The sequence below is a fragment of the Plasmodium falciparum genome, assembly GCF_000002765.6.
Source record: "Plasmodium falciparum 3D7 genome assembly, chromosome: 9".
Classification (NCBI taxonomy): domain Eukaryota; phylum Apicomplexa; class Aconoidasida; order Haemosporida; family Plasmodiidae; genus Plasmodium; species Plasmodium falciparum.
In genome coordinates, this window is record NC_004330.2 from 685001 (window position 1) to 697500 (window position 12500).

Sequence of the window (12500 nt, forward strand, 5' to 3'; positions counted from 1 at the left end):
AGTATATATTATTGCAAAAGAGAAAAATATAAAAATTATAAAAATTCAGAAAATAAATGGTATTGAAAAAGTATATATTTTAAAAGATTTTTATATAGAGAATTATATTTTAAGTATAAATATATTATATAATACAACTTATAATATATTAAAAAATGATTTTTGTTTATCCGTAATAGCTTTTAATATGGATACATATATTTCAAATGTATTTACAAATTATAAGGATATAAAAAAAAACAAATTTTTGGAACATTATATATTAACCCTTAACAATTTTTTCTTACATAAAACGAAAATGACAATATTTGAAACACAAGAAAAACAAAATGAAGAAAATGATAAAATGAAACTTGAAGGAGAAAATATAAATATACAAAACAATAGTAATGATTATAATATTCATGAATTATATAATAATAACCATATGATATATAAAACGATTCCCCAAAATGAAGATCATAATGTAAATATAAATAATAATTGTGCTGATGATATTATACAATCACAAAAACAAAAAATTACAAATATTTCTTATAATAATAATAATAATAATAATCAAGTTCAACCGAACAAATATAATCACGCGAACCAAACAACGACAAAGGAACAAGATAATTTTTTCCATTTTTATAAAAGTAATATATATGATATGGAAAATAGAACCTGTAATAATAATATATTACAATATTGTGTTATGAATAATAAATCATATTTATTTCATAATATATCATCCAAAAAAAATATATATATAAAAAAAAAGAATCATCAGTTTTCTTTATTCATATATTCTTCTATTAATAATACATTCATAGAATTTCGCCCCAAAACTATCGAAGAAATATTTTATGAATTTATGTTAGAAAGAAAAAATACAAACATTATATATAAAAAAAATATTATGATCAAAAAAAAAAAATGCAGCACTTATAAAAAGAATCGCCTCAGTATTATTTTAAAAGAATTAAGAAAAGATAAAAAGAACAGAAAAGAATTAACTAATATCGTGTTTAAGTTAATTGTTCACTTTTGTAAAAATAAAAAATATTATATAGCTGCAAAAATATTTATTATGATGTATACATATTTAGATAACAAAGAAAAGGTTATCTATGATATTATCAAAATGTTTTTTCTCCATAACAAATTATATATCATTTCATTATATTACACAAAACTCAAATATGCCCTTCAAAATAAACAACATGGATGCTTCAAAAAAAGGAAAAAAATCAAAAAAAACAAACACGCAATTTATAATATAAATAGAACCATATTTCTCACAACAAATGATTTAAGCATGAAGGATCAAAAGGAAAGATATTATAATACAATAAGAGTGAGCAAAAAATTAAATATAAAAATTAATTTTAAATTAAAAATAGAAAAAAATGTAAATAAGTTGGTTTATATCAAACATAATAATAATATAATAAACCCACAAATAAAATATATTACCTTGATAAAAATGAAAAAAAAAAATAAAATTAAAAGTATGTTATATATAATCTTTTGTTTAATAAAATATTATCATAATATAAAAAATTTTATTGCACAAGAGAAAAATGAAAATAATAATAAAAATGATAAAATGAGTAATAATAATAATAACAATAATCATAATAATAATCATAATAATAACAATAATCATAATAATAATCATAATAATAACAATAATCATAATAATAATCATAATAATAATCATAATAATTATCATAATAATTATCATAATAATAATCATAAAATAATACGCCCTTTCCGTGTGCAAGAAGAAAATAATTTATCAATATATATTAAAAAAAAAAAAAAAGAACGTCATAAATTAAAAAAAAAAGAGGTAGTAGTAGAAAAAAACAATGAAAAAAAAAAAAAAAAAATTGAAATGTATGAAGAAAACAATAAAAATTATTATAATAAAGATATAAAAAAAAATCAAAAGAATGAAAAAAAAAATTTCTTTTTTTTAACAAAAAATTTATTTAACAAATTTCTGGTTTTTTTGTTATATTCGAATGTTTATGAATTTAAAAAAATATTTGAAAGTTCTTCTAGCGAGGATTTAAATATATATATGTTGAGTAAACATATTATATATTTATTAAAAGATAATTTTATATTTATAAATAATAGATTAAGAAATTATTATAATTTATATCGATATACATTATATTACAGGTACAAAACAAAGAAAACATATAATAACAATTATTTCTTATATAAACAAAAAAAAATAAATAAAAAATTTAAAAATTTTAAAATTAATAATAGTAATACTAATACTAATAATAACAGAAATATTAAATATAATAACAAAAATTATTGTTATTGTAATCTCATTAGTTATTGTGAAAATATTAAAAAAAATCATAATAATTTAAAAAATATTAATAAAAAATATTATCATAATAATAATCAACAGACTTCACATTCTTTTTCGCCTTCTCCTTTACATTCGACTATATATTCGCCACTTCTTTGTTGTTTTTGTTCATCTCCTTTTTTTTCTTCTTCAGCCGAAGACTATCCTATAAGGATTACTTCAAGTAACGCCGAAAAAAAAATTCTTTTAGATATATTACTATATATATTTTTTCATTTTGATATTATTAATTTTAAAGATATCAATTGTTTTTTTAAAGACTGTTTAAAGAATGATTCAGAATTATTATCTGTAAATAAGAAAATATTAAATTTTAAAGAAAAGTATAAATTAATAACGAGTATAGGAAAAAAAATACCCGTCAACGATATAACTAATATACAGAATAAACAAGACTACCATATTAATAATAATAATCATACAAATTGTAATTCCGAAATAATTGATCCCAAAAAATTTTATACTATTCAAAAAAACGAACAAGAGGAATATATACATCCAAAGGTTCCCAAAAATAACCATATTTATCATATTAATAATCTATGTGATAATTATAAAAAGAATAATTCTTTATCTTTAGGTTATCATAAAAAAGATGATAATAATAATAATATTTACGCAAAATATTGTTTTGTAAACATGAGTAATTCAACATATGATATTAAACAAAAAAAGAAGGAGCATCTAATAAAAGAAAAAGATGAAAAAATATTTAATAAGAATTGTAAAAAGTATCAGAAAAATGTGCAAGATGAAAATGGTCCAAAATGTAATAATAATATACGCAAAATAGAAAAAAAAAAAATTGATAAATATAATTTTAATAATACATATATAATACAAGAAAGTAAAAATGATTTATTATATAATAATAATAATAATAATAATAATAATAATAATCATCATCATCATATAAATACAACAAATGATAAATACTTTTATAACCTAAATAAACATCCATATGATTATAGTCACTTCTCTAAAGATACCTCATTCACTACTTTAGATTATTTTGAGAATCAGTGTGATAATATGAAAAAATTGGAGATTATAAAAATGTTATTAAATATAAAAAGCGAGAAGGTGTTTCTATATTTAAAACAATGTAATTGTAATGTTGTGAAAGAAATTATTCATAAACATGTTATAAAACTCTGTAAACTAAATTTAAAAAAAACAGTAAAATTGTTATTAATTATAAATATAAAAGAAAAAAAAAATGAAGAATATCTTTTCTATCCACATATAATTATAAACAAATTAAAAAAAAAACCATATTATCTATATCATTATTTGAAAAATATAAAAGATGAATATTATATTAGCAAATATATAAATGTAATCATATTTTTAATGTTTATTTTTGATCCCTTATATCTAGAAAAATTTATTAACAAATATTATAAATATATATATTTTAAGAAGATATTATTTTTTATATCCTTTTTTAATTATTTATATACCAATGAACAAAATATATTCTCTTTTCAAAAAAAGCATGAACATATTAGTAATAATAATTCGCTTGATAAAACCATCGAATCTGATGATAAAAATGGAAAGATTGGTATATTGTTAACCAATATAGAGAATACAAATCTACACAATGTAGAATGTGTAGATCAAAATGAACAACAAAAAGATGAAAAAAATATATGTAACAATAATAATAATGATTGTAATAATAATAATGATTGTAATAATAATAATGATTGTAATAATAGCTGTATTGATAAACATATATCTGTAAACGTAGTTGAACAAGAAAAAAAGAATCATATTCTTTCATATATATATTGCAAAAACAATTTTATGATGAATAAAAAAGAAAAATTATTCGTTAATAGTAATACTAAAAAAAGTATGTTTTATTTTAAAAATAAATACGTCTCTTTGATTTATAAACATTTATTAAATGATAGAGATAATGAAGAAGATAAGAAAGAATTATTCCGTATCTTTAATATTGTTCAAAACAACTCAAGAACCAATATGAATAAGAGCATGGAGTTTTTTCTACATATCAAAGCTTTAGTGTATTTAAAATTCGGATATATAAATAGAGCTCTGCAAATCTTTTTAAAGTTGAACAATTATTTAAAAATATTTTATATTATGATACATCATAATGTTAAGATATATGACGAAAGGATAAAAAGAAGGATGAAATATTATATAGGTTCATCAGATTACTTTAATAATAGTATTAAGAAAGATAAATATGGGGTATGTAAAATAAGTGATTCTAAAAATAAAACCTTCAATAATAATATTATTAATATTGTTGATATTGTTAATGTTGATAATGTTGATAATGATGATGATAATAATAACAATATTTATAATACATATAATAATTATAATAATTCTTATTATCATAATTATCATGATGTAAGGAACAAATTAAACAACAGTGACAAAACAATTCTTATAGAAAAATATTATGAAGATAATAAAAATGATTTTTTTAAAAATAATATGAATTATGATGATATATTATATAATAGAAGAGAAGCAAATAATTATTATGATGATACATTAATTTTTAAAAATAAAATTAATGAGCATAAAAAGTTCGTAGTTAATAAAAAATATAAAATTATAAAATGTATTGATAATACATATACGTTTAAAGTTAATAAATATTTATCAAAAAAAAAAATATATAAAAAATTATTTATGTTGTATCATAAAATTGTTATTTATAAACATATTATGGATTTAAAAAATAAAAATAATAAAATATTCAACACAAATGATGATATAAGCTTCAATAATATAAACGATACCCTTGAAAAAAAAGAAAATAAATCATGTAATAGTATTGATTATATTATAGAAAAAGGAATACATAATAATTCGGAGTATTCCTTTTATGATCAACAAATAATGCTTGACTTATATAATCATCAACAATATATGATAAATAATATAAAACAAGAAAAAAATAAAAAAATAAAAAATTATAATCATATCATATCAGAAATAAAAAGAGAAAAACATATAAACTCCAATTTGTTATGTAAAAAAAATAGGAAATATACACACAAGAAGAAATATAATATGTTATATTTAAATAATAATAAATTTATAAAAAACAAAATACATAAATATAATTCTGATACAAATGTGTTACAGAATTATCTAAATAATAATATTAATCATCATATGAATTATTTTACATTAACTTATTTACTAGAACAATGCTTTTATAAAAATGATTTATGTGAAAACTACAACAATATATTATTAAATAATAAAAAGTCCATATTTAATTTCTTAAATAATATGAAAAAAAAAGGATATACTATATATAATGGACATATGAAAAAAGATATAAAAAAAAATGAAGTTAACTTATTAGATATTAATGATTTCTATTTTCTAAATAATACAAATAACAAAACACAAATCAATAAAAAAAATTCAGATGATAGTTTCTATTTTGATGAATATAATAATAATAAACAAACACAACAAAATCATAAACATAAATATCATATACAAAAAAGAAAAATATCTTCAAATGTTTATCTTTATGAAGATATAAATAATAATCAATATATTTCAAATATTTCTTCTTTCTGTTCCTTATGTTTGAATAATGTATATATTAATCCAAACACAAATAAGGACGAGGCAAATAAAAAAAATACGCTTGTATTCTTTTTTTGTAATCACTTATATCATTTGAAATGTCTCCACAATGGTGAGTTCTTATGTAAGTCATGTGAAAGTTGACACATGTACGCTACATAATATATATATATATATATAAATGAATATATATATATATATATATATATATATATATGTATATTTTTTTTTTTTTTTTTTTTTTTTTTTTTTTTTTTTTTTTTACATTTTACAATTAAATTACCGTTCATTTATATTCATCTAATTTAAATTTTTTTTTTTTTTTTTGTGTATATAATATCTTAATTTTTTATTTTTTATTATATTTACATAGGATAAATATTATTTATGCAAAAAGACATTTGAATATATATATTTAATTAATATTATTTAGAAATGTTTTAAAAATAAATGAAACAATATTGTTCACATGAAAAAAAAAAAAAAAAAAAAAAATAAACATAAAAATAAAAATAAAAATAATAAAATAAATAAACAATAAAAAAATAATTGGTAAAACTAATATATAAACTTATATGTATATTTTCCTTTTAACTATTATATTTTTCTTTCACAAAATCAAATATGACATCCGCATCTTGAATAGAAGCTACTTCTGTATCCTTTTTCTTTTCTAAAAAATGAAATAGTATAAATAACAATATTATAAAAAAAAAATATATATATATATATATACATATAAACATATGTATACATTTATACTATTGTATATATTGTGTAGGTTACCTGAGTCTATTCTTATAACGTCAAAGTAATAAACAACATCGTCGTGTTTTATAGATATTGTACTATTTCTTGTAATACATGAATAATATCTCAACTTTTCCTCCAATATTTTCTATAAAAATAAAATATATACAATAAGTATATATATATATATATATATATATATATATATATATATATATATATATATATATATATGTGTATATATATTTATATATATATTATTTTTCTTTATTTTACCTTTGGATTTTCCAAGTCAAAAAATTTCTTTTCATGAGGCTGTAACACAACACTTGAAGCCGTTTCCAATTTAACAAATCTAAGTCTAATCACATCAAAACAACTAAAAAAGGGAATGAAATAATATATATATATATATATATATATATATATATTTTTAAATATTTCACATAATATATATTTCTCAACATACAATATTTATCTTTTAATATTTAATGTTTTCAAATTTTTTGATGCATCTTACTTCAAGTTTAAACTTTTCATTACCCATGTGGGCAAAAAAATGAAATTCTTCTTGGCCTTGAAATCAAGAACGTTAATAAAAACTCTGTTAAGGTCTTAACATATATATAAAAATGGAAAATAATAATATAATTAAAATATTTTATTCATTTAATTGTTTATTATATATATATATATATGAATTGATTTATTTTTATTATTACTATTAATATTCTTGTAATTGTTGAAATGTGTTATATTGGGCATACACACATTTTTATAATTTTCCGAAGTCTTTACATTAACTTTTTCTATAACAAAATTCCACGGCACTTCAATGTGCTTATTTAATAGCTGAGATGATAAAACAAAATGAAAAAATATTATATACTCAAAAAAAAAAAAATAAAATAAAACACAAATATGTATTAATATTAATATATATATATATATATATATATATATATATATATATATATATATATATATATTTTAGATATTACTATGTCGTATATAAATATTGGTAAAGACGCCTTATCACTATATTGTATATTATTGTGGCAAAAGGTCCCTGTAAAAAAGAAAAAAATGGATTCATATTTATTTAACCTTAGAACACACATATGACATTTATTAGGTTATTCATATTTAAACAATTATATATATATATATATATATATATATTTAATTACCAACGAATGGGTTGAATTTTTCACATAAGGGTAATGTAATTAAATAAAATTCATTTTTATCATTTCCCAAATTTATATTATTTAAATCATTAACATAGGATAAAAGCTATAAATAAAAAAAAAAAAAAAAAATATGTATATTTTATATATACATATAATTAATATTAAAAATGTAAGACATACATAATTTAATTTGTCCGTTTCATGTTAAACATATATTTCTTTTTCTTTGTATTATAACCTTAGTTTTATATATAGACTTCAGAGTATAATTTTTCAGTCTTGTAAATATATTAGAATAAGGCTTTTTTGTTTTATTCAATATTCCTTTGGCTAGCTGGTTGGTCAGATAAGTTTTCCCTGTTATTTTTTTAGCATAATTAATGTCTATATATAAACAAATAAAAAATAAAAAATAAAAATACACATGAAATATAAATATAAATAATTAAATATATATATATATATATATATATTCTTTTCCCTATTTGAAATATAATATGGGGATTTTTAATTTAAAATTTTTAATTTTTAATGTTAACTTTTAAATTTTAAATACATATTATTATTATTATTATTATTATTATTTTTTTATTTAACATACTTATACTATATAAGCAGATCGCGAGTATATAAAGCACAATCCTAAACATTTTAGTATACTTTAATTTATATCCACATTTTATCTATATATTAATTTTACTTATTCCTTATTTATTTTACAAATATATTATAAATAAATAAATATAAATCATATATACATATATATATTATAGTTCATTTTTATGTATTGATTATATAATAATAATCTTCAAGAATTAAAAAAGAAAAATGAATATTTCCTCAAAAAAATAGAAACAATAAATCACATTTTATGAAACATTTCAGGTTTAAGAAATATATAATATATAAATATATATATATATATATATATAAATTTATATATATAACAATGTAATGTTAAAATTTATTTTTACACAATATATACAGTAAAAATAAAAAAGGAAATGAAGGTGTTTTTAATTTTTTGTTTTTGCTTCCTTTTTATTTTTAATTCCTTAGATTAACTTTTAAGTATAATTATAATTTTTTTTTTTTTTTTATGACCATGTGTAATATTATATGTATATATTAATATAGATTTATTTATATAACTCATCCATTTATATTTTATAAAACTATAATGAAATAATTCAATATATTATATAAAATATTATATATATATTATATGTTATATATATATTATATAATAATATAAAACAATTCTAAATGTTTATATATATATATATATATATATATATTTCATTTAAACAAAAAGTATTACTTGTCAATGTGCTCAAATTTTTAGGAGAATTATAAGTTGAAATAATTTCTTTAAAAAATATTCATTAAACATAAAATGTAATTAAATTATGAATACAACAAAGATGCTAAAGTAGCACAGCACCAAAAAAAAAAGAAAAAAAAAAAAAAAAAAAAATGAACAATAAGAAGAAAATGTTAAAATATTAATTATACTTATGTAAATATATATATATATATATATATATAATATTCTTTTAATAATATCTTCAATTATCATATATACAATTTGTATAAAGTGCTACATGTTTTTAATATTATAATTTTTACAAAGATATGAAAAATTATATATGATTACAAAATATATAATTTATGAATTAAACTCTTATTTACATTTAAAAATTAAAGTAGTTATGAGTTGACCCTTAATACCAGCATATGTTATGGTTTCATAAAATATTTCATCTATTAAAACTAATTCACTCTTTAAATTATTTTTATTGAATTCATTTATTATTTGTAATAATTCATCTTTGCAAGCATTGCATGAAGTTATACAAAAAAAAGTATTAGTCTGTAAAAAATAAGAAATTTGTTTAAAATATTCATTTGTTTTATTATTCATAAAGAATACATCAAATGTACCTTTATCATTTATTAAATTATAATTTTTATTCAATTTAGAATTCTGTATTTCTTTGTCTATTAAACATATATCCATAACTTCTACATATATAGGACTATTCTCAAAGATTGTTTTGGCTAGTTCTATAGCCGTGGAAGAAAAATCAAAACCATATAAATTCATAAACCCTTTCTCATATAATTTATATAAAAACAAACCATTTCCACATCCAATATCAAGGATAGTTATATTTTTCTTTTCTTCATTTTGGCTAAATTTATTATCAATCCAATTCATTATTTTATCACAATTTTCTTCAAACCATTCTTCTAATTCAATATTTGATTCTTCATAGTTTTTCTTTTCGTTTATATATATTTCCTCCCAGTAACTTAATTTATGCAATTCAGAAGAAACCATGCTTGTAATTAATATAAATGTATATAATATTTTAAATAAAATTAATATAAATATGATTTTTGATTCCTATACTATTTATGTTATATATATATATATATATTTTATTAATCTTATGTTATTTTTGGAGGATTATATTTTATAAACTTAAAAATATTTACTACATATTTTTATAAAATATAAAATTAAGAATTCATATTCCTTTTAAGAGATTATTTAGGTAATATTATAAATATAAATATATATATATATATATATATATATATATATATACATACATATATATTTGCTATAAAATTATAAGCATTTAAAATTTCTTGTTATAAAAATAATTATATATAAATATATATTTTTTTTATTACATGATATGAAGCCCCGTTACATATTATTTGGAAAAAAAAAAAAAATAATTTTATTTCTATGACATAATATATATTATAAAAGGGTATATTTAATTTTTCTACTATATTATATTTATAAGAATTGTAGAATATATTAATTAATATATGATTAATTATATATATATATATATATATATATATATAGTTATCCCTTATTCAATTTCGAATTAGAATTAAAAAGAAATTATTTCTTGTAACAAAAACATTCAAAGATATAAAATGTTATGTAACAATTATATAAAAAAAAAGACAATACATTGTTAACAATTGTTATAGTAACATTTAAATATTAAAAAAAAAAAGAGAACAAATTTTAATTAAGACACCATTATTAATATTACAAATATATTTATACTTTAAAAGTGTATAAATCTTATGTTTATATTAAAAACATGAACAAATTATTCGCTATTTTGAAACATTCAGAAAATTAAATGAAGATTTAATCCTTGATCTCCAAAAGAAAAAAATAAATAAATATAAGTATATATTATATATCTTTATATATACATATATTTTTTTTTTTTTTTTTTTTTTTTTTATAAAAACAAGTTATATTAAAAAATATAGGTTTAAGTTTTTCCAAAATATTAGTCAAAATTTTTGTTTATTAAATTATACACATATTTTATATATAAATAAGAAAAAATATGTATATATTATATATGCAAATATATATATTTTTATAAGTATTAAGACAATTTTTCTTTTTCTTTTTTTTCATAAATATTTTATATATGTATTATATAAATATATGCATATATAAATTTATATATACGATATATTAATAAAATAATATTATTTAGAAAAAAAAAAAAAAAAAAAAAAATAATAATGTATATTATATATATATATATTAAAAATAAAAACACAAAATAAAAAATTATGCACAAGTCAGGTTTTTTTTTTAAGAAAAAAAAAAAAAAAAAAATGTGCATATTTTATAATAAATATGATGAAATTAATTAAAACAAAAATGTGTATTAATATATATAATACTTATAAAATAATATATATATATATATATATATATATATATATATACATATAATATATAAATAATATATAAAAAGTAATATAAATATATACGCATTAATTACATTTATGTATATATTTACAATATGGCCAACATAGCTAAAATAGTATGGTATTGAAAAAAAAAAAAAAAAAAAAAATCATTTATTTTTTTTATGTAAAATATTAATATCGCGGATTGTTATAAAAAGCATTGAAGGAATCTAAATTACCAGGGTAGTTAAGTTGATAACCATGTGGAACATTGGTATAAACATTCGGAACAAATGATACAGGATAGTTAAATGTATTTGGAGCTTCATTTTCATGATGATACATTGGTGTTCTTCTTACAAAATTGTTTCTGTTATTTAAATTATTTTTTTGATAATAATTAAAATTTTGATTTTTTTTCACATAATTTTGATTATTTTGATATTTTTTTAAATTTTGTGAAACGGCAAAATGTAAGAAAACTACCCTATTATCTATAATACGTTCAGGTTGTTGCATAACCTTAAAAGCTTCTCTTGGTGAAGAGAAGGTTAGAAAGCCATATCCTTTAGATTTTCCTTCATTGTCATGTATAATAACACATTCTTCTAATTTTCCGTACTTTTCAAAAATTGAACGTAATGTGCTAACATTTGTTTTTTGAGATAAGTTTCTTACAAATAATTTGTTTTGATAATGATCAGTAAAAGGATCAGCAACTAAACGTACTTGTAATTCTTTATTATCCAATGTATGACTACTTTTCAAACATTTTTGAACTGATTCCACATATTTAAATGTAACAAAACCATAACCTTTTGACCTACCTT

General features: G+C 17.1%; 4 protein-coding genes across 4 annotated transcripts in view; 1 reads left to right on the forward strand and 3 right to left on the reverse strand.

The window, feature by feature from the left end:
* PF3D7_0916400 (conserved Plasmodium protein, unknown function) overlaps positions 1-6121 on the forward strand; it is a gene marked incomplete at both ends in the record, with an annotated part of 7560 nt that extends 1439 nt beyond the window's left edge. Inside the window, one exon of the mRNA XM_002808889.1 lies at positions 1-6121. This exon is cut by the window's left edge and continues 1439 nt beyond it. Within this exon, the coding sequence (XP_002808935.1) occupies positions 1-6121 (6121 nt within the window).
* A 446-nt stretch (positions 6122-6567) lies between these two features.
* PF3D7_0916500 (ubiquitin fusion degradation protein 1) lies at positions 6568-8570 on the reverse strand (the record flags this gene model as incomplete). Its single annotated transcript, XM_002808890.1, has 9 exons — positions 6568-6650; positions 6764-6875; positions 7004-7106; positions 7248-7341; positions 7450-7579; positions 7729-7796; positions 7918-8023; positions 8159-8304; positions 8522-8570. 9 exons carry the CDS (start codon positions 8568-8570, stop codon positions 6568-6570), a joined length of 891 nt encoding a protein of 296 aa, XP_002808936.1.
* Positions 8571-9604: 1034 nt separating this feature from the next.
* PF3D7_0916600 (methyltransferase, putative) lies at positions 9605-10264 on the reverse strand (the record flags this gene model as incomplete). Its single annotated transcript, XM_001352002.1, has 1 exon — positions 9605-10264. One exon carries the CDS (start codon positions 10262-10264, stop codon positions 9605-9607), a length of 660 nt encoding a protein of 219 aa, XP_001352038.1.
* A 1598-nt stretch (positions 10265-11862) lies between these two features.
* Positions 11863-12500, reverse strand: part of PF3D7_0916700 (RNA-binding protein musashi, putative) — a gene marked incomplete at both ends in the record, with an annotated part of 1167 nt that continues 529 nt past the window's right edge. The window contains one exon of the mRNA XM_001352003.1: positions 11863-12500. This exon is cut by the window's right edge and continues 529 nt beyond it. Within this exon, the coding sequence (XP_001352039.1) occupies positions 11863-12500 (638 nt within the window).